This window comes from Nelumbo nucifera, chromosome 1 (assembly GCF_055504915.1).
Source record: "Nelumbo nucifera cultivar China Antique chromosome 1, China Antique-T2T, whole genome shotgun sequence".
NCBI classification, from domain to species: domain Eukaryota; kingdom Viridiplantae; phylum Streptophyta; class Magnoliopsida; order Proteales; family Nelumbonaceae; genus Nelumbo; species Nelumbo nucifera.
In genome coordinates this window covers 63,154,521-63,178,589 of record NC_142649.1, presented here as the reverse complement: position 1 = coordinate 63,178,589, position 24,069 = coordinate 63,154,521, and the positions used below count along the sequence as shown (strand labels likewise).

Genomic DNA, 24,069 nt, shown 5'->3' with positions numbered 1-24,069 from the left:
CGATACCCTTTTTTTTTACTTCATTTTTATTTTTTTTTTCAAAACCGATTCAGGGGAGCCAGTTTAGAACTCCTCTACCCCCTGAACCGGTCAAACCCCCGATACACCAACTGTAAGGGCATATCAGAGGGGTCCCAAAACGATACGTATCCACCAATATCGGCCGATACACATCGATACTTTAAACCTTAGATACAATATGATTCACCCGATACAGGGCATGTCACATTGAAACTTTGATCCTTGCTCTCACGACAAAAGAGCAAATTTGGATTTTTCAAAAAAAAAATCATCTACATATAATATTACAAGAAAACAGAGGAAGATTGTTTGAGAGATCAGATGGGCTCCCCACTGTGTGCCCCACAGGCGCTTCACAGCCCATCTCCCCCGTGCATTAGGAACATCTCTTCCATTCTTGTGTCATGGGGAGATGTTCCTAATTCACGGAGGGGATGAGCTGTGGGGAGCCATCCCGTCTCCATTAAAGGGGGGGAGGTCTTTTGTCGATGATGATGATGCCATACAAGGGAGGTCTGTGAAAAGAGAGGAAGTTCTAGTATCATTTAAGTCTTTTATCCTTTTGTTTTGTTAATATTTATTTATCCAAAAAAAAAAAGGAAACAGAAGTTGGTCGTAAACCAAGGTTGAGTCAGGCAACAATTAAAACCCAGAGAGACTTATATAAATATTCAACCTATGCCCAACAAGAATGCTAGCATAACTTGGGATTTGAGAACGATTTGCTTCAGGCAGGTTTAATAGGACCCTGCCCAAGTTAAACCACCATTAAATTCTGGGTAGAAAGTATGTGGATAAATAAATAGTAGATGCTGCATTGAAAAAGGTCTTACAATGACAAAATTGCATGCCATGAATTGGTAATGAGAACTCAGCTGCAAGAATACAAAGAAGGGAGTGAATAGAAATTATCTAATTACAAGAGATCATGCGCCACTTTATTTCCCACCCGTCTTCCATTTTTTGACTGGGAAAAGAGTTAATTTTGTACTTGAGATGTTAGGCCCAGCATCTGTTGGTCGTAATCTAGAAATGGCAACCTGGTTCTGATCATTGTTGCCCTTGTCGTCAGTAAAAGGTTTCACCTCAAATGCGCCTCTTGTGAAGCCTCTAGCAACCTGACACTCAAAAAGCCTAAAAGTGAGTAGTTTATTTACAAGATATAATTGTTGTAAACAAAAATTTCAAGGATGATTTGGGGAATAAATCAGCATACACATCCATAGTCACTCAAGTAAATAAACACAGAAATGTCATGGGCTCCAACTGTATTCTGTGTGATTTTCAATCTGTAGCATCCAGCACTGAAGAAATAGTTTCATCCATTTAGCATGAGATTGGAATCAATACTCCAAAAAGAAAAGTGAATCATGCCAAAAAACATGCAGGCCGGACACAACCACAAAAATACCCTTACATATTAAAAAACCAAGGATTGAATCTATAGCCATGGTTTATTATACAACCCATAAATTATAACATGTAAAACAAGATGGTAGTTAAAAAAGGATAATAACACACATGACGGTGTTCTGACTTTTGAGTCACACTACAATAATCAGTGCAGCAAGATATCAAAATTCAAAGTTATGATATCAAACATGATCAAATAAATGTACCACTCCATCTATTGCTTTCTTTTGGGTGCTTAAACAAAACATAAAAGTCAAAAACAAAGTAAGAAACGGGTACAATTGTTATCATTTGTCTGATCAAGTCCATGCTTGGCCAAGAACGTATCCCAGGCAGGATATGCTGAAAGGTGGACCAAATCTGCCAACTTGGAACATCCACCAATTAGCCTAATATTCTGTTTATAGGCTTCACGAGTTATGCTTAAGTTAAATATTCCATAATGTATTACTTGGTGCCAAGATATAAACATGATTATGTATATGCATTTCAACTATCCTTCCGGACTAGCCTAGTATTACTTGGTTCAACGGATATACCAAACATTTCTCTAATATTACTTCATTTCAATTATCCATGCTAAGTAGCAGTGAAGCATATAACTATGAATGAAATAGCAAAACAGAGTTACTGTCCAACATTGCTTATTGTGTACTTCCCATTTGCTTCCATTGAATGGAAACCGGGGGAAAAGAATTCAGTCTGGCATACCTTAAGAAGAATCCACACTTTGAGAGAACTACTCAGGATTGCAAGCCTTGTCCTTTTTCCTGAAGTCAAGTAGTTACACATGTAGCGGTCCACCCTCAGCACAAACCTTGGCCAGGACTTTGGGTTTTCAAGGTCTGCCTTTTTATCTGATTTCGCCTGATACAAACAATAGAATGTCTATTTAACACCACTAAGAACAAAAATAAAATAGAGAATAAAAATTAATCAAGACTACCATTCCAAAAGTTGAATCTCCTGCCATATGCCAAAAAAAAAGATAGTACAGAAAAGGCGCCAGTTATGCAAAGTTCCATGAAAAGAATGATGGAAGGATATCAGACATTTATATGTAATTGGACATATAGTCACATAGATTGGAAAATATCCCACTCTTTTTTTTCTTCATTGCTTGTTCTTAGGCCATTAAGCACAGGTGGATTCCCTTACGAATATCATCAAATCATGGAATAACAAAACTGTAATAAAGATAAAATTTCCCTAATAACAGAATGACTTCACTCACAAGCAACCGACAAATTTCATGCTCAATTTTTGAAAATGAAGTCTCTAGAGCTTCAACTCTCCCAGTAGCATGACAGCAGGTACAAGGTTCACTGATCATAAATGTCACGCTAGGACGGACCTGTAGACCATTGAGCTACCATTTAATCAGATCAAACAATAACTACCAATCTGGAATACTTGTAACAAAATACACACATTGAACACTAAAAATATGCATGCAGGAAGAAACATTTATATTTACAAGAAAGAAGCATACCCTTTTTCTGGTTATTTCCATCAGCCCATGCCTAGACAGTTCAGAAACCCTCACCATTGACCGATCTCTCTCAACAGCCTTCTTCATTTCTTCATAGACCAATCTCTTATTTGCTGGAGATCAGTAAACCAAAAAATAAACAATATAAAGAAAATAAAACCAGTAAAAATTGTGACATGATTTAGGAACTAACTACTGGGTGCATTCCAGAAGTTCCAAATTTTCTTTGGCCATAATTTCGTAGAAACAAGTTCAGTACAACCAAGATTCAAAGTAACAATATGATACGCCCCATATCAGGCATATCATATCGTTTCAGCTGGTCATCAATACACCTTTTTAAAGGCTTTTCCAAAAAGTCGTGTTTTCAAATGTTAAATAACATTTTCATTGTCCACCTGTGAAAATATGAAAGTAAAAAAAATAAAATAAAAAAAAGTTTTTCATTCACCTGAAACACCTGATACGCAAGTTCATGCATATTGGGTGTATCAATGCTTTGAACCTTGAGTACAACAAAAACAATTTTTATCTTTGATAAAAGAGGCACTCAATGAAATTAGCATGCATATAAATCGAAAAATCAGCAATACACTTTACTAATAATACTAATTTGCCTTTCAGAACATATCGACTCATTGATCTAAAAGACAATAGCATTTTAAATCAATTAATTTCAATATTTCAAACACAATATTATATCATAATAAGTATTTAATACAGCAATTGCATGTTAAAAAAATTATTAACTAAAGGTCATAATTTTATACTAATAATATAGTTTTTAAGAGAGAGAAATGAAAAGAGAAAAAGAACAAGGGGCAAAACCCCTTGTGCTATTTAACATGAGAGAGAGAGAGTCCTAACAAAACCTCCTTATCCTTATCTTCTTAAAGTCGGTCCTGATTGATAAGTTTTTGAGGAAGCTGAGTAGAGTTGGTTCCAGGGCTGCTGTCACGAAGTGCTTCAAGAACACATCTTTCTGGGAGTTTTTGAATGGTACAAGTCTGTTTAGAGGCTGATGGGGAGAGGCACCTAGTGCCTGTGTTGTTTGTATGTAACTTTCTTGGTTCTTCTTAGGGGCCTTTTACAATCCCTCACTGCATGCTGTCATCAACCTCGTATGGTTTTGGTCTAATATTTTATGAGCATAATAATAATATCTCACTTTAATAAACACAACTCTGATTTTCTACTATGGGGGGGGGGGGGGGGGGGGAACATAACTGTGGATTATTCTCTAGCTAGCATCAAATATGTTGTTTGTGGAACCTAATAAATGATAAAATTGCACAAATGCTACAATATAAGAAAGAGAACATTATATTTTCAACTTGATTAGCATGCAGTGTGAATCAGGAATGATTTCACTCACAGACACATAAATGCATACATAATATAAGAAAGTTATATCTTGCATCAAAATTCAAATATGTTGTTCGTGGGACCTAATAAATGATAAAATTGCACAAAAGTATACAGTCAGACAGATGTATGTTCAGATTCATAAACTTTTAATGCATGCTAGTTAATCATGTCAATGAAATCTACCATGATTATCTAAGATTTTACAAGACTTATTTATCTAAGATTTTACAAGACTTATTTACTTACATTCATCAACCATATCAATAAAATCTACCACGATGATGCCACCAATATCCCTCAGCCGTAACTCCCTTGAAATCTGAAAAAGTAGTTACAACCTCAGGAAATTCTTCATTGCACAGAAACACTCTACAACTCAAATAAATAGGCACTTAGATTAGATTTTATGCTTAAAACTTTCAAATATTTCAATAATCTTTGTTCTTTTTTATCCTTTCACTCTTTCCTTCTTTTCTGATGAATATAACATTCAATACAGTTATCCACCTATAACCATTAAGAAACTGTCTGACCAAATATTCTAGAGACATTTACAACCAGATTTATGGCAAGAATTTACCTAGTTCTATTACTATTAAGGGCAACTACCATCTATAATTTAAATAGAAAGAAACACTAAAAGGAAGGTGATTTCATTGCCAAATCTCACAACCTGTTGAAGCCAGTCCAAGACCTATCTTTGCTGCATACTTTGGTGCATTAGAGTCATAAAAAAGAAGGTGACTTCAGTGCTAAATCATTGTTATACTCGGGAGGATAAAGCTAGGAGCAAGATTGAGATTGCACCATCTTCAATCACTTGCCGCCATCATGAGAGACTCGGGATCTTGGGCATGAACTACCATAGTAGATCACTGCACTTGTGATTTTTCTTTCAGGTATAAGGTATGTCTTACTTGTGTTTTGGGTCCGATTTGCCGTGGTCCAAATCCCTTGTTTGATCCCATAGAGAAAAAATTGTTTCTCTTAATGAGATTTTCAGCTTTGAGCAGTTTTTATATATTGAGCTTTTGAACTTGATCCTTTGCTTGGGCTGCAAGACTTCCCCTTTCTGCTGCATTCATGGTTTTCAAACCGCCGTTGACCCAGATGGTCGAACCGTTCGGCCTGGGAACCATCCAGGCAACCGGTTCCATTTTACCCCAAACCTAGTCCCTAGCCAAAAACCATTGAATCGGTCAACGACCTGTTGACCCGGGCGGTCGATCCATCAACCCATTCGACCTGTTCAACGGTTTTTGGCCGTTTTTTATTTTCATTAAATTTTTAAAGATTTTTTGTCAGAACGGGCCATCCATTCGGACCGGATGGTCGAACTATCGACCCGGAAACCAGTGGCCAGAATAGTTCCGGTTCCGGACGTTTTTTAAAACATTGGCTGCACTATTACTTTCAGCCTTCACTATCTAAAACAAAACCTGCAATTCCTGAGAGCCCCGGTGATGTAAAAGCCAGAGAGTCAAAATTAGATTTTTTTATGTATCTTTTCTATTTTTTTGGGAAGTAGGAGTATTCTGGTCATTTTACATGTTATATGTGAGACTCAACCCATTAATTTGATTTTTCTATCACAAACTATTTTAAAAATTTTAAATCATCGGTTAAGTAGTTTGGAAGTTATTTAGGTGGCATTTGGCTCATTAGTAGATTTATGAGAATTTACTTATCCAAAGGTAACTTATTACATAAGTTACTTATCGTCAATTATAAGTTTTCTTTTTCTTTTTCCTTAGCCTGATTTACTTAAATTTACTTATCAAAGCTATTTCATAATTTGGTCTCTGAACATAATTTGCTTATCTACAATGAACCAAATGCTCCCTTTGTTTTCTCTGTGTTGGAGTATGAATAGTAAAACCATAACTTTGAGTTTTCTTAGTTTAGGAAGGATTTCGACTGACCCAGACAGTCACTCTCATGTGCATGTGCACACACACATTACAAAAACGTGATTAATGAATTTTGAATATTGTTTCTTACTTGTGTGACTTTTGGTAAGCGATTCCCAAATCCCAGAATGATTATAGGTACCCTAGTAATAATTACTAGGTTTTTCTTCTTTCTCTCACTTTTCTCTTATTTTCTCTTCCAAGTTTTTTCAGTTTAGACATTAACAGCCATCAAAGAATTGGAAAATCTACCAAATCCATCATTCAATACCAAATAAAAGACTGAATCGGTTCCAATAAGTCTTCTCTTAATTTTCTTCAGTAATCAACTTTCACACATTTTCTCTAGAGAGATAAACTTCTCTCTTGAAATCATTCTAATCAAAGCTTGGTAAAACCCAGTTTTGGTTCCGCCATCCTCCATAATCCATATTTTAGGTCTCCTTTCATCCAATGGAACGGCTTTAAAAAATTTCCACCACAAACCCAAATCTTGCATCCTCGAAAAGATAATTTCCTCAAATTTATTATCAGTCCATCCCTAGACCTACATTAATTGATATCAAAGTACCTACTCCTACATCACCCAAGTAGCCCAATTATCTAAGTAAATCTCCTCCCCGAAGAAATCACCACAAGCCACTACTGAGAAGACAAACACTGCTGTGTAACCAGAAGGTTCCAACATATTTCTTACAATAAATGCCCCTGAATTCCTCTCGGACTGAAGCCTAAAGAGACCACCAAAAGGATGAATTTTTCCTAAATAAGCATAAGCAGGGCTGATGTGTTCTGAAACATTTTTCTATTACACCCCCTTGAATCCTCACTGTCAAAGGAATCTTTCTCTTAACTCATATCTCTGTGGTCTCAAAGTATGGACTAGTTCCATTGTGTCATGAGTACAATCCCACTCTTATCCAGAGTTTCTCAGGTACATAATATTCTATTGGAAAAACTGCACAATATACTATTATTTTTCTTCTCCAACTATTTAACTATCAAAGTTGATCAAAGCAATAAAATATTTAATTCATCATTATGTTCAATTTGGAGATAGTGACCAATGAACTACATCTTCAGATACTAAATAAAAATACCATACTCATACCAAGATAACATCATTGCCAGCTGCTTTACAGGCTTAGTTGAAATTATGATGCATTGGTGTAATATGATTGTATGGACATTGACAACATCATGGTACCAGTTTAGTACAAGAAATATGAGTTAGTTCATGTCACTTTCCATGTTATGTGCAAGATTTGTGTCCTCACAAATTTGGATAAAGTCCTCCATGTACATGGTCCAATAGGAGATAGGACATACGGTATCAGGGGTAGCCCTAGTCCATGAAGTACAAGTCCATGGGGACAAGAAAGAGTACCAAGGTTAGCCCTAGTCCAATAAGGAACTCCCTTTTGAAAAATAAAGTATTTAACAGACTGCTTCAGAATACAGCATTTCAATCTGAACATTGATGCTGACACAAACATATATAGATTATATTTCACAGAATTCATTTCCCCAGCATAGTTGTCAAGGTGATGCCTAGGCGACAAGGCGCCCTTGGAGGCTTGCCTCACCTAATCGCCAAGCAGTTTTCTATAGTGTGTTAGACAAAACTTTTATATTCTTAATTTTTTGAGGTTATAATTTTAAAATAACAATTTTAAACTAAAATATTCATTTTGTGTGTTTATATACTAATTTCTTTTTATTATTTTCTTATTTGTTAGGATTTAATCAACACAAACATTGCTAAATGCTGTATTGAACCCTGAAAGACTTCAAAACCTGAACCAATAAGTAAGGAAGAACTTAAAATGTTGTCTAACCAACACATTTACTTCTTTTTCTATACTAATTTTGTGTGTCTATACTATATACCAATTTTCTTCTTCCACCTTTTCTTTTCTTCTTTTCCTATAACAGAAATAGGGGTTCAGCCCTTATATTTTTTTGAAATTTCTTTTCTTTCTTTTTTTCTCATGAGTATGTTGGAATATGTTGATTTTCTATACTTTAATATGAAGTTTAGACTTTTCTCATGAAAATTATGGATAATTATTAAGGAAATATGATTATGGAACCTAGGGAACTACCCTAGGATACATATTTATACTTGAAAAAATCCATCGCCTAGGTGATGAGGCGACAAGGCACCCCCTTGTCGCCTAGCCTCGCCTTGGCGCCTTGAAAACTATGTTCCCCAGTATCTTACATGTAAGTCTAAGGAAATAACCAAAATTTGGCTTCTAACATACTTGTTTTGCAGCTGCAAGGTTAACCTCAAGAATAGCTTTCTCTTGTGAAGTCCCTTGACCAAGCATCCCATGTCCTCCATTCACATCAATAGAGACTAAAGCCTCTGTTTGTTCAATCACAAGAGAACCTCCATTAGCAAGTAGGACCCTGCAAAGTGAGAAAATAGTAAGCATCATATTAGTTGGCAATCAAAGCTGTAAAGTAGAGTAAAAACAGCAAAGGAAAAGGGGGCAAGAAAGGTTCTGTAGCAAGCTTTCTGGATTTTGTTTTTGTCACTCTTTGGTTCTGTATTATTTCTACTCCAAACCTTAGTATCAATCTTTTTCTCTCTCAATAATATGCTATGATACCCAGATACCTGTATCATGTCAGAACCTTCAATAAGTTTTGTACCTGATACTGCATCCAGTTGTATCCTTGCCATATCTGGGTAACATGGATAATATGCCTTTTTTCTATTGCTGACCAAAAGAAAAGATCTAAGCACCCTCACCACCTTACACTTTATCCTGCAACCCCCATTTCCTTGTATGAGGGTCTTTAATCTTTTATCACAAAAGCTAATAATGAGGCAGTTCAAGCCCTTCCCATAAAACTAGCATCTAATTTACACATGTTGATTAGTGATTTGTAAGCTTTAGTATTAACAACTGTACCTTTTACTGAGAATGTTATTGATCTCTTCTTCAATGCCATATTCGTCAAAAATGGGAATTCTCTTATTATATAATTCAACTCGATCACAGAGATCAGGTGCCATTTCCTGAAGATAAGTGGTAACCTGAAAAAGAGATGATTAAAAAGTAAAACATAATCAACAATCATAAAAGAAATTTAGTTAAATTCATCAAATTTAAAAAAAAATGGTTATCATCCTCAGTTCCCAATCATGGTCAAAATGCAGAAAGTACTAAACTGTATAAAATGATTGACCAAAATAGCAGAAAGAATAAATTTTTTATCAGTAAGAACAAATTCAGTAAGGAAAAGGCACAATCAGGGAATCTCATCCCAATCCCTACACAGGAAATATGCCCGGATTAGCATGCCCCCCATGAATGAATGATGAAAACAGATGGAGAAAACAGCAAAGAATAGCTTTTTTATTGTAAATGGTAACAGCAAAGAACTTATCAGGAATAGATGGATCCCTAGAGAACTAAATTCTGTAGCTGATGGTCTAGCAAAATCAGGGGTTCATTGGGATTCTTTGTTTAGTGACTGAATGTTACCCTTGTAATATCATTGGAGACTCATTGCTTGCAGGTGTACATCTCCTCGTGTACCCTGTGTTTTATCTTTACTTTCTTCAAAAAAAAAAGAAAAGAAAAAACAGCAAAGAACTTATCAGAAACATAAAAAACAAAACAGAAAAAAAAAATCTCTTGAAAACTGCATCCATTTCTCTAGAAAGTTTTCCCCCTTTGTATAGCAGCTTGTTATACTTGTTTTGGTTTTTTCCAATGAAATTATACTTTACTTTCTCTCAAGAAAAAATTATCTAGAAAGTTTTTGTTCTCTTTTCCAACTTCACATTGAAATACAACTCAAACCAACTCAACTCAGTCTTAATGACTTAATCCTAATTATTAACGAATTCTACCATACCATTATTGATCTTCCAGCAATAGAATATAAATCTTTCCTAACCACCAAAAAAGGACCAAGAAATCTAATATTTATATTTCTCTAAGTATTAATGAACAGCATGAGCAGGTTGATAAAAGGGTATTGCATTCTTATAGGAAACTAAAAAAGATAAGTTGATACAATGGATATGATATTCATTAAAGCCATTTGAAAATAAGAAATAAGAAGTGGTCAGCTCTTCGTTCTACTGGGGCGCATAATAACCACACATGCAGGGGGGGGGGGGAATGAGGAACTTTTCTAACTCCAACAAAGACGATGATTTCATTTGACTCATTAAGGGTGCGGTGGTTTGTTGGGTGGGGTGTTGCCCTCAAATAAATTTAAAGGAACCTCCTTTGAAGACCTTAAAAGAAATATGTCCAAGTCTTTAATCCTCTCTCCCTGTTGGATGGTTCTTGGTTGATCTAGACTCTATAGGCAGTTTTGCATGGACACCCACTTTGATGGGGATTGCAAGTCAACTCATGCCCGACTCTCCAAAATAGGTGTACAACTTAGCTACAGTATGAACCAAGCAGATAAACCAAAATTCCCATTGTGTCTACTCTCCAAAATTACAAATCCTCACGTTAAATGCCTCTATGTAACAGTGGTTTAACCATTTAAACTGTCTAATTTGCATAACTTATGATCCACTGTTAATTGGATTTTCTCCAATTAACATTGAAATTGGGAAAACAATGAAAAACAATTAGTGTGGCCACATAGAAGATAGGCAAAGGCTGTGAGTTTAACTTGTGAATTATAAATTATAAATCAACTAGTTAAATTGTTATGCTTATATGGTTCTATGAATTTTAAGAGTAAGATAAAAATCATAAACTTTTTGAAAAGGTAAAATATTTTATTGACTGTATCAGGTATGAACCCCATTATCTTTTTCACTGTCATCTCCTCTGAGGATGCTTTCTTTTCAAAAACCCTAGCATTTCCTTCTTTCCATATACTCCAAAAAAAAAGCTACAGGGATAATGTTCCATACAACCTTACCTACTTTTCTTAGCCCCTTCAAGTTCCAGCCTTTTATGAAGTCCATGACTATTGCTGGGAAACAAGTTTCTTACTGCAATCAGCCTGAGCACCTTCAGCCATAAGCTCATAACTTAACCAGCCTTTTATGAAGTCCATGACTATTGCTGGGAAACAGAATTCACAATATAGGATGTTTCTACTGTTGCTACAGTAGTCCGAACCAGTAAGGAGAAGAAGAAAGTGAAGGAGAAGAAGAAGATGAAAGAACTGTTGAACCTGATAGCTAAACCCTATCAGTCGACTTCTTAATAGTGATTAGGCTCTAATTAAATGTACAAGGACTAAACTGCCCCTACTTAAGTATGGGACAGAGAACCTCTAATAAGACTGCCACATAAGCTCATAACTTAACCAAGGTGAGTTGACTAATCTACCCTTATTCGGCTAACTCTAACACTCCCCCTCAAGCTGGAGAATATATGTCATATAATCCCAGCTTGTTACATATATAGTTCACTCTCCCTGAGCTTAAGGCTTTTGTAAACAAATCTGCCCACTGATCACCTGAGCCTACATGTTCTGTGCTTATCTCTCCAGTAAGAACCTTCTCCCTCACAAAGTGGCAATCAATCTCTATGTGCTTTGTTCTCTCATGAAAAATAGGGTTGGATGAGATATGGAGCGCAACTTGATTGTCACATTACAACTTCATAGGTTTATCCATGTGGAACCCGATTTCTTGTAGGAGATTCCTCAACCACACTAATTCACATGTAGCGTGTGCCATGGCTCTGTACTCGGCTTCAGCATTGCTTCTAGCCACAACCGTCTACTTTTTACTCTTCCACGTCACAAGATTTCCTCCAAGAAATGTGCAGTAACCTGTAGTAGATCTTCTATCAGACACAGAGCCCGCCCAATCTGCATCCGTGTACCCAACTACTTCAAGTTTTCCTCCTGGTTTATACAATAGCCCATGGCCTAGAGCTCCCTTCAGATATCTTACAATTCTAAGAACTGCATCCCAGTGAGATATATGAGGGTTCTGCATAAATCGGCTCACCACACTGACTGCAAAGGAGATGTCTGGTCTCGTGATATTCACATAGTTCAGCTTCCCCACTAGTCGTCTATACCTTCCAGGATCATCAAATATTTCCCCTGTATCACTGCTCAACTTAACATTTGGTTCCATAGGAGTCTCAGCCGGTTTTGCACCTAACAGTCTTGTTTCGTCCAATAGATCGATAACCTATTTTCTTTGGCACAGGTTTACACCTTGTCTTGATCTAGCAACTTCTATACCCAAGAAATACTTCAATGTCCCAAGGTCTTTTGTTTGAAAATGATTTTGCAGAAAGACCTTTAGTTTGTCGATCCCCAATTTGTCACTGCCAGTTATGACAATATCATCCACATAGACCACTAATAAAATCTTTCCAGCTTCTGAATCATAGTTGAACATTGAGTGATCAACCTGGCATTGTTTCATTCCAAAATTCTTCACCACTTCACTAAACTTCCCGAACCAAGCACGAGGCGATTGTTTCAACCCATAAATTGCCTTTTTCAGTCTACACACCTTACCAGTCTCCCCCTGAGCAACAAACCCAGGTGGTTGCTCCATATATACCTCCTCTATAAGGTCACCATGAAGGAAGGCATTTTTTTTGTCAAGTTGAAATAGGGGCCAATCATACATAACTGCCAGGGAAATTAACACACGGACATAGCTAATCTTAGCCACTGGAGAGAATGTCTCCATATAGTCCACTCCATACAACTGTGAATAACCTTTAGCAACAAGTCTGGCTTTCAGACGCTCCACACTACCATCTGGCAAGTATTTAATAGTATACACCCATTTACAACCCACAACATGCTTACCAGGAGGAAGAGTAGTGAGCTCCCACGTGTGAGTATGCTGAAGAGCAGAGAGTTCCTCCTCCATTGCCTGCCTCCACCCAGGTGAACTAAGAGCCTCTTGGACATTGTTAGGTATGGAAATAGATGACAATAGTGAAACAAACCGGCGATGTGAGGCGGAAAGGCAAGATACTGAAACAAAATTGGAAATGGGATGGAGAGTAGAACTACGTTTACCTTTCCGTAAGGCAATGGGTAGATCAAGTCCTGAGGGTTCAACAACAGGAGCAACGACAGGATCCGCGGACAAGGTAGAAGCTGGAGAAGGGGCCGGTGTCGTTTAACGTGTATACACTTGCCGAATTGGTGGTCGTCCAGTAGGGATCTGCACTGGATGAGGTGACGAGTCCACTCCAACAGGAACACCCGGAACGGGATCACTGACCGGAAGAGGAAGAGGAAGCAAAGGTGGAGACAACGATGCTTCAGTTCCTGAGAAGAAGGGAATAGATTCAAAAAAGGTGACATCAGGACAGACATAGCACTTCCGAGTAATGGGATTGTAACACTTGTACCCTTTTTGAGTTCGAGAGTAGCCAAGAAAGACACACTTAATGGAGCGTGCATCCAACTTGTCTATTCCAGGACTCAGATTGTGAACAAAGCACACACAACCAAAGATACGAGGTGTTAATGGAAAGGGAGACAAGGTGGGGAACAAGATAGAGAAGGGAGACCGACCATGAAGAATAAAGGAGGGCATCCGATTAATGAGGAAACACGTAGTAAGTACAGCATCACTCCAAAACCGTTTAGGAACACTCATATGATGAAGAATAGACCGAGCCGTTTCAAGGAGATGACGGTTCTTCCATTCAGCCACCCCATTTTGTTGAGGAGTGGATGCACATGAAGTTTGATGAATGATGTCATGCTGTTCTAAATACTGTTGAAAGGAAGTAAGAAAATATTCACGACCATTATCTGAACGAAGAACTTTGATTGGAACACCAAATTGTGTACGTATTTCAGCATGGAATTTTTGAAAAATGGAAAATAATTCACTCATTTCTTTCATTAAATAAATCCATGTCATTCTTGAACAATCATCAATAAAAGTGACAAAATACTTGTAACCATTATAAGACTCTATTTTGATCGGGCCCCAAACATCTGAATGAACCAAAGCAAAATGACTCAACATACGACTTTCAACTCTAGGACTGAAGGAAACACGACGATGTTTCCCAAACTGACACGACTCACACTGTAACACTGACAAATGACTCAAAGACGAAACTAGTATCTTGAGTGCCTTGAGAGAAGGATGTCCCAGTCGACAATGCCACTATAGAGGAGTGAGTGAAGTCTGAAGTGCAACTGACGATCCACTACCATCAAGATAATACAATCCACCAGCTTCATGCCCCCCACCAATCTTCTTCCCCGTCCTGAAATCCTGAAAAACACAAGAGGAAGGGAAAAAAGTAATAGAATAGTTAAGAGTCTTGGTTAATTTACTAACAGACATAAGATTGAATGGAAACTTAGGGACATATAGAACAGATGATAAAGAAAGAAAAGCCATGTCAACATTGCCAACACCACAAATGGGAGGAGGAACCATTGGCAAGGGTAACAGTTTGAGATGTGGAAGTTTCAAAGAGAAGAGAACACACCTGGAGTCCCGGTCATGTGATCAGAGGCTCCAGAGTCAATAATCCAAGGAGAGGTTTTAGATGACAGGCAAGCTATACCTGAGTGGGCAAGAGTAGCAGTAGTGTGCTGTGAAGTGGACTGAAGGAACCGCTCATACTCATCACGTGGTACACTCACCATCTCCCTTCCGGAAACAGATGTAGATGTGGAAGGAGTTAGGTCTACCTGTTGATTATCACTGACATCAACCCCACCAGCAACAGCATGATTGGCCCATTTAGAGGGAGGGCGGCCATGGAGATCATAACAGAAATTTACCGAATGTCCTTCCCTGCCACAGTGGGTACACTTCCTTGTAGAGCTGCCTTTTTCTTTGCCACTGCCTCCCCCTGAGTCACGACCACCACCACGGCCAAATATGGAACCACCACGACCTCCTCGGGAGGCATGTCCTCCCCCTTTCGTACCACGTCCACCTCCTCTGGCTGTCACAAAAGCTGATCTATCAGACTGTGTGGGATTCTCTGTCCCCAAAGAAATCCTGCGACGCCAAACAAACACTTCCTCAAGTGTAGGAAGGGTAGAGCCCTCCAATATTTGAGCCCTAATTGGTTCATACTCTGATTTCAACCCCACTAAGAACCCTGTGACATCTAGTTGTTCCCTCTGTTGTTGCTGAACCTTAACATCTGGAGTGAGAGGATGATAGACATTGAGTTCATTTTTGAGGTTCTTCATACTGGCATAGTACTCTTCTAGGGTTTTATTTCCTTGTTGCAGACCAAAGTACTCCTGATAGAGCTGATATACCCTTGTAGTATTATCTTACCCAGAATACAGCTTCTTGGCATGTTCCCATATGTCCTTAGTTGTATCTAAGAACATGAAGTTGGCACTTATTTTGGGTTCCATACTGTTCCATAGCCATGTCATGATTTGAGCATCCTCCTGTTCCCAATCATCAAACCCTGGAGAGTCAGCCGGTGGTTTATCTTCTTTCACATGCTTCACTTTTCTCTTTGCCTTGAGAAAAACTTCCACCGACTTGGTCCATGGAACATAATTCTCACCATTCAGTTTAATTGAGGTCATCTGTACACCTAGATAGTCAGAGGAAACCACCACACTAGGTTTCTGATCACTACAGCCATCTCCCATTGCTGCCATGATACTCTTTCAATGCTGCCTCTAATCTGAATTCCCAATCACCAACTAAGTGCTACTGTCAAGAGTTTGATGTTCCAGAACCTACAGCAGTCCCTAAACACAATGATAGATACACGCGCCTTTGTTCTTATCCAGACCACTACTGATTTCACAAAAGAACACAGACTACACCGACATTAATTCAGCACTTACTAACCACATGCAAGCTCTCTTACAACTACTCAACAGAGTTTGTGCATCACAAGCACCACCACACAGCCATAGCTGTCGCACACAATACAGACCTGCTTTAACGCTTTTAAGAGGGCACCACAAGACCAACGAGAACTCAACTAGTACCATTGCATTACACCTTGCACCATTCGGCCACCTACAGTAGCAGCCCTTACACCATTTGGTCATTGTAAACACAGCCTGTTCTTGGAATTTTTTCCAAGAACCAGGGCAACAACCAACCTAGTTCTCTAGGTTCTGGTCAGTCCTCTCAAGTTCTTGAAGATTTTCAACCCAGAAATACCAACAGCACAAAGAGAAGAGATAACCAACCTTCGTTTGAGAGCTTCAGCCAACCATTCACTGCTGAAGTTGTTTTCTTAGGAAATGAGGTTCTGCGCACCAGAAAAAAAGAAGAGCTGAGATGTTTCAGGCCTGGGACAAACCACTTTTCTCCATTGACAGCCTAGAGAAGAAAAGGAGAGAACTGAAGCACGAACTGAAGTTGTCACGAACTGAAATAGGTCACGAACTTTGCTCTGATACCATGTTTCTACTGTTGCTACAGTAGTCCGAACCAGTAAGGAGAAGAAGAAAGAGAAGGAGAAGAAGAAGAAGATGAAAGAACTGTCGAACCTGATAGCTAAACCCTATCAGTCGACCTCTTAATAGTGATTAGGCTCTTAAATGTACAAGGACTAAACTGCCCCTACTTAAGTATGGGAGTTGACTAATCTACCCTTATTCGGCTAACTCTAACATAGGCGATCCACTTGTAGAGTCATACTTTGTTCCTCTCATGTACACTCCTCTTTTATCTTCATCAGTTCCGTTACTCTCTCAAACAAAATATTTATTAATAGCAAATTTTAGAGGCCATAGCTTACATAAATATCAACATAACTGGAAATTATGCAACTAATGAATTCATTCCACCTGCAACTAAATGATATAACCAAGCCATTTCTTCCCCCACAACCTCCAATCAGCAATCTGAAATGGAGTATTACTCTTCAAGGGTCAAGAAGAAGATTTATCAACCTCGTGGCTGTACCAAATGCATCATATACACGCATCCTGTTAGAACTTGGTGAGTGAATGATTACTAATGATCTCCTAGGCCAAAAACGTTTCCAATAAAAAAAATATTACAATTAGGAAATCTTAACAACCCAACCTACAGTTTCTGGGTCATCTGCCTTCTCTTTTTTAGTCAGCTAAAAAATTTGCTTGCATCAGATGTTACAGTCATCAATAGATCAGCTTTCACAGAGGTAGTTCCTCATTCCAGACCCACAGAATGGCAGCCCTCAAAACCCCATGTGCAACACATACATAAACAAGGAAGAAAATCACCTATAGATTCCATACTCAAATAGTTCTAGGAATTACATCTCCAATGAGTGCATATGATACTGTACCTCATGATATGTACGAGGAGAATCAACAACCATGCTCTTAACCTGAAAATTAGTAACATTAAGAATCAGGATCAAGAGATAAATTATTACCAAACAAAGCTAATTTGGGAACTTGGAAATGTATCATTGAAAAAGAAAAGGCAAATACACATGAAAGTCAATTATTAAGAACAAGTTTACCTTCTCATTAAAATAATCTTGCACAACGGATAGAGTTTGACCCATTGCCTTGTGCAAAATAATGGGAACTGCCCCATCCACACCCTCATCTGCAGCAAGAGCTGCAGATTTTGCATGTTCCATTATGTCTTTCCAGGTGGAAAGTAGGCCCTCCAAGTCCTTCTGCAACTCCTCCAAGGAATGGCCGGCAGCAACAGTTCTTACAGTCAAACCAAAACCAGGAGGCTGCAAAGTCTTTGCAATTACTCTTAAGCGTGTACGTTCAACACCAGAAATTTTTTTTGAGACACCAATTCTATCACAGCGAGTGCTCAATATCTGCAATTCAGAGAAAAGGAGTGAGTGAGTGAGTGAGTGAGTGAGTGAGTAAGTGAGTGAGCACATCAAGATCATAACAGCATAACATACCCAGAATCTGCTCCTTAGATTTGGATAAGCAGTCAACGCAGGACCTTTTGTCCCCAAACCCTCCTTAACAACTTGTACAATTATTTTAGTGCCCTTCCTAACATGGGTCCATTTGTTTTCACCAGGATGTGCATCCTCAGAGTCCTGCATATCCTGTAAGATATGATGGGATAGCTGAGTATCATTAAGATCTTCTGTTTCAACAGGAAGGAATTCAACAACAGTCTTGTCTTCTACATAATGCCCATTTATATCGAAGTGGTCTTCTAAATTGGCTTTTCCCTCATCATAACCAATTATACCACCATTAAGATTCTGCTGAAGAGCATCTGGGACAACGAAATCACCCTCAACTTCATTTTCTTCAAAATCAACATGCATAAAGTGTGCCTGGTCTTCATGAAGATCAATCTCTGAGAAATCATAACTTAGATCAATGTCACCATGTGAAACTGGTTCACTCTCATGAGCATCAACCTCTTCTTGAAGCTCATTGACCACGAAGTCATCAAATTGTTTCTCCTTAGTTTTAGAACGGAATGGGGGAAACACAAATGGTTCCCTATTCTGCTTAATGTCCATGAGTGAAGGTCTGGAAATGCCAATATTTACAAAAGCACCACCCATGTGAGGAACAAGTTTTGTGATCACTCCAAGATAAACATTATCACATTGCACATTATTTTTTACTGGTTCCAGTAATAACTCAACCAATTTCCCATCTTCCAAGACAGCAATCCTTTGCATGGTACATATTGAAGAGTTAATCAATATAATAGTGTTAACAGACTCAATGCAGGCTAGTTTACCTAATAACTTTGCTGTATCTTGATAAGCCTTATCAGGAAATTCCAGTTGAGTTATCATATCCTGATCAGATTCCTTGGGCATAGAAGATTCCACCTCACCTTTAAAATCAAGGGAAATGAGAGAATATTGGAGTAGCCATGGTTCCTCAATAGGGTTGTCTCTGTCAGAAGTTCTTTCACCAGAATCTGATCCATTAACACCATTATTAAGTGTGCAATCCTTTTCAACAGAATGAAACTCATCCTCAGCTGTAACATCAATTGAGAACTCCTTTCTCCCTAAAGAATCACTTTTAGGACTTTCTAAAATCCCATATTCATCTGTCAAACCACTGGAAGCATTTAAGTGTTCAGCAACATAAGAACAGGTGAAGTTACAGAAGGAAAAAGACCATTATGGAATAATTACCCCCAGCAGCAGATGATGTTATGGAATGTGCAGGAAGGCACGCTTCCCCAATCCATGATCCCCATGAGTGCATAGGAGGGATTCCCATCCGAGCCGTCACCCATGAATCTCTCACCAGAATTTGATTGTGAGTTACAGGCACTGATAGGGAAAACTCAGGCCCAGGTCTCCAAACAAGATCAGAGGAAGGCCATTTATCTCCTCTTATGAAATAATTGTACTTGAAATTCATTCCACAAGGTACCTGCCAAAGTTAAGTAGTTTAAAGATAAACTTAACAGAAAGCCAATTAGCTTGAGTACATTCTCCAAACATAAGGTAGATCAGGTTGTTAATGCATCCACCTATATAGGAGTCCATTCATATACAAGAGCTCTCTAAAAGAATGAAATACTCATGCATTTTGTTGTAGTGGTAAGAGAATATTGCTAAGCTACTTAGCTACTTAGCAATGTAACCAAGGTTCAAAGTATCAATACAATGTGCCCTGTATCGGGCGTATCATATTGTATCGTTAGGGTTCTGATACACCTGTTTAAAGGTGTTTTCAGGAAATCATTATTTTATTTATTAAATAATATAAAACATCTATAAAAAATGAAATTTTGAAAAAAAAAATAAAAAAGATAAAACACGCATGGTTTAAAGTGCCAATACACCCCTGCCGATACATTTGGGTGTATTGATACTTTAAACCTAGAATGTAACATTCTACCTTTCTCCATTGAAGTTCAAACATTTTATATCCTTGATAATCAATATAAAAGCGTAACTAACTAAATACATTATCATGAAATTATAATATTCAGTGTTTAGGAAACCAGACCAGACCAGCTGGTCGGACTAGTTAAACTGTGACCCGGTACCTTGGTCGGTTCGGTCATACCTTAATAATCGTTTTTGCTAAAATGTGGTGAAAACCAGCTGACCGGTCAGTTTAACCGGATAACCAGTGAACCAGTCCCGGTTTCATGAAACTGCCCAGGTCCTTAAACAATTAAAATTTTAAAATGTGATTAACAAGATTTGAACCCATGACCTCTTGTTTTTATCTATTGCTTAATTACCATCCACCTCTTTACTTGTGTTAATTAATGACTTTATTGTGCATTTTACTTTATTACGCACGTATTTTAAAGAAAATGTAAATTACAAGACTTGAACCCTAGTCATTTGCTTTAAAAATTAAAGAACTTGCCATCCATCCATGATCCACCATATATAAATATATTAAAAGTTGTAAAATATGTTATATGTAGTATTTGTATGACCCATAGTATATATATGTATATGTTCGACCCCACTTGAACCTCTGACCCATGAACCTCTCCCTTCTCCGGCTCTATGCCTGGTCCAGTTCTCTGAACATTGATAATACTTGCTATTCTAATTTTTTGAATAATGTTATTAGGTTACTACCTTTACTTCAGTCTTCCACAAGTTAGCATGTTCACTAGAAGGAGACATGAGAACAGCCATCTCTGGCTCCCAGCAACCCAAGACAATTGGATCTCCAGTTATGTACAAAAGCTCACCATCTTCTAAATCAGCTTCGATGGTCCAAAGCACCTTGCATAGTTCTTGAGAGGTTGTAGCTGAATTCCCTGAAAAACCAGGATCTTCAAGATATATCAATCATTATAGCGTAGATGAAAGATTTTTCTAAAATGATAATGTGACAGCTTCAGTAGAAGTTCTAAAAAGAATTATACTACCAGATTTAAATACTTAGTTGACAACAAAAAAGAATTTTCCCTTCTAGCAGGTTATATGATACTAGAAAACAAAAATAAGAGCCACTGAAAGACTACTTAAAAAGTACATTGAATTGGAAAATGGCAACGCTTCCCTCCTAAAGTCACATGATGATACCATGTGATTTAAAAGCCAGGTATGATCAGATGGTTGAATGGTCCAGACCATCAACCATTCCTGGAATATAATTCAACCCCACTAGTCCCTTGATCAAATGCCCCATTCTTTTCATATAAACTATTTAAAATTATCTAAATTTTGACTTTTTATCAGTAACTGACAAATGGTGCACAATTATCCTGGTAACCTAGGTTGGTTTCAACCACCTGACACTACACTTACATTCTTCAGTCCTATGGAAACAACTTCCCAAAACAGATTGTTTCTTTGTACCCCCTGTCTAGCCAATGCATCAGCCAGGCTATTGGCTTATCATGGTACCCATGTAAATGTTGCATCCAACATCCTTGCTAGTCTTCTCACTTCACAGTATAGCAGTACTGCCAAGTTCCTGTATTGTCATTTATGAACCAGCACACTACCACCTTAAAGTCTCCTTCAACCACTACCCTTCTATATTTCAGAGAGGGCACCAATCTTAATCCTTGCCAAAGTACTAACAACTCTGCCCTTGTATAACCTCCTGTCCAATTGACCCTGAGAATATTCAATCTGTCCCTGATCATTCCTAAATACTCCTCCAATTCCTGATTTACCTGGATTTCCCAAACTACATTGATCAAAATCAAAATTTAATTTGATGAGTTGTGATGCAAGAGTCATATCCAACTAATGCTGATATTATTTCTAGCCGTGGAAAACGTTGCAATGTTTTTCCCATGTGCCTTCCTCCAATAATATCATCCATAGCGTAATGTTAAAAGAAGTCCAAGGTTTTCACCCAGTGAACTTTATATTATTTATTTATTTGTCCTTTTCTATTTCCTTTATTTTTTTTCTCAAGGCTGTATTTATTTCAAGCAGAAATGGACTGGGTGTAAATTTAGCATCTAGTTCATATTTTCTTTTGTTTGTTTTGCACATTTGGGAATCAAGCTTTACATTGGAGTTGGGACCACATTATTTTCATCTCCATGGGGTGTAAAATTTGCATCCCAAAAAGAGATATGAAATTTTGTTCCCCTTCTTATTCTCTTCCATATAGAATCAGGACTGTGTCATTTTACTTCCCTCCAAGCAAATAATGAGAAATAATATATCACGATAGACATAGGATATCAATGTTGTAAGTGGAAACTGCAGTTGGAAACAGGAAAAGTGATAAACCAAACTGTTCTGATAAGTTTTTCCAAGGCGAAAACTTAGGAATTTTTTTCTTAAACATTATGAAGATGTAGTTTTTAGATACAAGATTGAAGACTCTCTTCCTTGGCCATTTAGACATAAGATGTTCAACGTAGGGACACATTATACTTGTATCCAGATGTGCAATAACAAGTGGGGAAAAATTATAATACCTTTTCTCAAAGACTTTATAGGTGTTTTCATCAGACAATTATGAACCTTTATATGTAGAGTGATCTTGAATGCAGTGCGTGAGGGCAACTGACGGCATATATACCTGCCCAAATAAAGAATGCATAAGAACACAACCATGAGTTACATGATCTTTTTCTTGGGGGAGGGGGTTGAAGAAAGAGCATAAAAGAATATGTAAGCCATGTTTAAGTATTAGCAAAATATATACAAGCATCAATCTTACAAACACACACATATACACATATGTTTATGTATATGTATATGTATTTGGAAAAGAATGTCGAACGACCAAGGAATCTTCAATGTGGAAAATTAGTTTGAGGCCCAAAATGGCCCCACGTATTTATCTCTGTATATATCAAAGCTTCAATTTGCAATATTTTTTCACTGTCAAGCACCCTGACCATCAAGGCTGGACGCAGCATTTAGGTCCAGTTGGCAACAGTGTGAAGTTCTCCATTGTTCACATGGGAGGCAAAGTCTCAATGAAGCTTAATGTTGATTCTCAGTAGCAGAGTGAGTGACGCCTAACAGTATTCTTTCAATTTCTAGATGAGCCCTTGAAACAGAGAACGATATAAAAATGCACTAATGGCAAGTAGCTGCAAACTGAAAATTCAAAATAAACTGTCCATTGTGGTAATGATTTTGTTAAGCTATTACAAAAACGAACTGTACAGTGTGAACTCTCTTAATTTTGGCCTTTTCACCCCTAGCTTTCAAATGAAATTGAATAAAAAAAAGGGAAGGGGGAAAAGGTGAGCATAAACCTAAAGCATAATAACATGAATTCATTAAGTTTAACGAACACAAAAATTAAAGCAGGGGAAAAGGACAAAATGAATTTTTGTGAACCAAAGAAGAGAAACTTGTAATTCAAGATAATATATATATATATATATTGCAGTGAAAAACAAAACAGTAGAAATCATTACAGCAAGTAGGGAAAAATAAAGAGAACAACTACAAGATTTCAATACCAGGTTAAATATAGCAATGGAAGTTTTCCATTTCGACCAAGTCACTCAGAAAGTGCTACTGAAGAATCCGAAGCACCGTAATTTTACAAAACAACTTGAATAAGCATAAGCTCTACAAAGAAGACCAAGTTGAAAAAACTCGGTAAAACCCAGAATTTAATCGAAGTAACTAAAAACTAGGATAAGGAAGAAATCCCAACACAAATTTCCTTTTATTTTTCTGGATAAATCATATCGCAAGAAATAATAAAAGAACATCTACAGAGGAAAGAAGAAAGATAGCTCAGTCCAAACCATTTACAAATGGGAAAATTTGAAGCCTCAAGCCAGAAGATGTAGTAATGAGGATAAACTTACGGCAACAAAACAGACGAGCAAAAGACACCTCGTCGGCCGAGCATAAAAAGCCGAGGACGAATTTCACAGACTTCCATCGGGAAGTTTTGAAGCTCAGGCGAGCATAGAATGCAAATTGAACCTACCATGAAATATGGCTTCAAGTTTCATGGCGGATAGTGTAAATTAGAGGTAGCTGGGTTTTATTTCAAGGATTTGTACGAAAACCAGTATGGATAGATTTTGTGCTGAAAGAAGATATAGCCATA

General features: G+C 37.6%; 1 protein-coding gene across 4 annotated transcripts; it reads right to left on the bottom strand.

The window, feature by feature from the left end:
- Positions 1 to 812: 812 nt before the first annotated feature.
- On the bottom strand, positions 813 to 24,069 carry RNEE/G (RNAse E/G-like protein). Of its 4 annotated transcripts, none has more exons than XM_010254524.2 (14): positions 23,822 to 24,064; positions 22,463 to 22,566; positions 20,649 to 20,848; positions 19,230 to 19,473; positions 18,012 to 19,141; positions 17,604 to 17,921; positions 17,424 to 17,465; positions 9,129 to 9,253; positions 8,472 to 8,619; positions 4,541 to 4,613; positions 2,927 to 3,039; positions 2,669 to 2,788; positions 2,146 to 2,301; positions 813 to 1,139 (listed from the first exon to the last, which is right to left on the bottom strand). In XM_010254524.2, the coding sequence occupies exons 1-14, from the start codon at positions 23,947 to 23,949 to the stop codon at positions 960 to 962; spliced, it is 3,081 nt and encodes a 1,026-aa protein (XP_010252826.1). In that variant the 5' UTR covers positions 23,950 to 24,064; the 3' UTR covers positions 813 to 959. The 4 variants fall into 4 exon arrangements, with proteins under 4 accessions (XP_010252826.1, XP_010252827.1, XP_010252828.1 ...); XM_010254525.2 differs by having other exon boundaries at positions 20,649 to 20,833; XM_010254526.2 differs by lacking the exon at positions 23,822 to 24,064 and having other exon boundaries at positions 20,765 to 20,833; positions 22,463 to 22,511.